The 1,184-nt window shown below is 61.1% G+C and overlaps 1 protein-coding gene across 1 annotated transcript in view; it reads left to right on the top strand.

The window, feature by feature from the left end:
• The window catches only part of CILP2 (cartilage intermediate layer protein 2), an 8,596-nt gene that overhangs the window by 1,265 nt on the left and 6,147 nt on the right, over nt 1-1,184 (top strand). The window contains 1 exon segment of the mRNA XM_010847249.1: nt 976-1,184. This exon segment is cut by the window's right edge and continues 16 nt beyond it. Within this exon segment, the coding sequence (XP_010845551.1) occupies nt 976-1,184 (209 nt within the window).

Here is a 1,184-nt window from a genome sequence, read left to right as displayed (position 1 = left end):
GGGTGAAGAATGCAGGAGGCGTCCCTGGGTGTGGCGGCCCCTGGAAGTGGTGCCCTAAGAGGTCTTCAGTTTTAGGAGCAGGGAGAGTCCAGGCTGTTTGTCCAGGAGGAAACCAGGGGGGCGGATGGAGTGGCATGGTGGGACAACCAGCTCAGTTCAGTCAAGGAAGCAAGAGTTCTGGTACTCTTTCCCAGATAGGAAGCTTCTATCTGACGTGCTCTTGAATCAGCAAAGGAGTGAGCACCCCCTGGGGGGCTGATGGAAACAGAAGCTAACCTGTGCGAGGCCAGACCCTTCCCACCTCTGGCTTCCCCGAAACTGAGGGTGCCTGATGGGTTCAGTGGGCATTAGTAAGCAAGGTCCCTTAGCGGGTTTCCCTGGTGGCTCAGGCGGTGAAGAATCCGCCTGCAACACAGGAGGCCTGGGTTCCATCCCTGGGTTGGGAAGATCCTTTGGAGGAGGGCATAGCAACCCACTCCAGTATTCTTGCCTGGAGAATCCCCTGGACAAAGGAACCTGGCGGGCTACAGTCCATGTGGTCGTGAAGAGTTGGGCACGACTGAGCGACTAAACACAGCACAAGCAAGATCCCATTTGGCACTGATGGGGGCCTGGGGAAGGGCAGCAGAAGGGCTGGTCTCAGGCGCGGCTCCTCCTGCTGCCCTTACATCTCCTGACCTCTCAAGAGTTCTGAATTCTCAGGGTGGGGGTTGGTGACGCAGTGGCAAGAGCTCAGCTTGCACTCCTGGGCCAGCTCAGGTACTGAGCAAGGGGGGCTGCAAGAGGAAAACAACCTCCCTTGATCCCTTTGCAGCTCCTTCTGTGCTCGAGGGCTCTGGATCTGGGAAGGCTGGGCTGGCCCATGCACCAACCCGGCTTAAACGCGAGATGGGGGTGGGCAGGCCCGGGTTTTCGCATGAATTGATGGGGCCCGACCGGCGGCAGCCCGGGTTCCAGCGCCTGTGGTCCCCGCAGAGGCCAGCGAGTGGACGTCCTGGTTCAACGTCGACCACCCGGGCGGCGACGGTGACTTCGAGAGCCTGGCCGCGATCCGCTTCTATTACGGGCCGGCACGCGTGTGCCCAAGGCCGCTGGCGCTGGAGGCGCGCACCACAGACTGGGCGCTGCCTTCGGATGTCGGCGAGCGCGTACACCTGAACCCCACGCGCGGTTTCTGGTGCCTC

Source organism: Bison bison, unplaced genomic scaffold (assembly GCF_000754665.1).
Source record: "Bison bison bison isolate TAMUID 2011002044 unplaced genomic scaffold, Bison_UMD1.0 scf7180017864248, whole genome shotgun sequence".
Classification (NCBI taxonomy): domain Eukaryota; kingdom Metazoa; phylum Chordata; class Mammalia; order Artiodactyla; family Bovidae; genus Bison; species Bison bison.
This window is presented reverse-complemented; position numbering and strand designations above follow the sequence as displayed.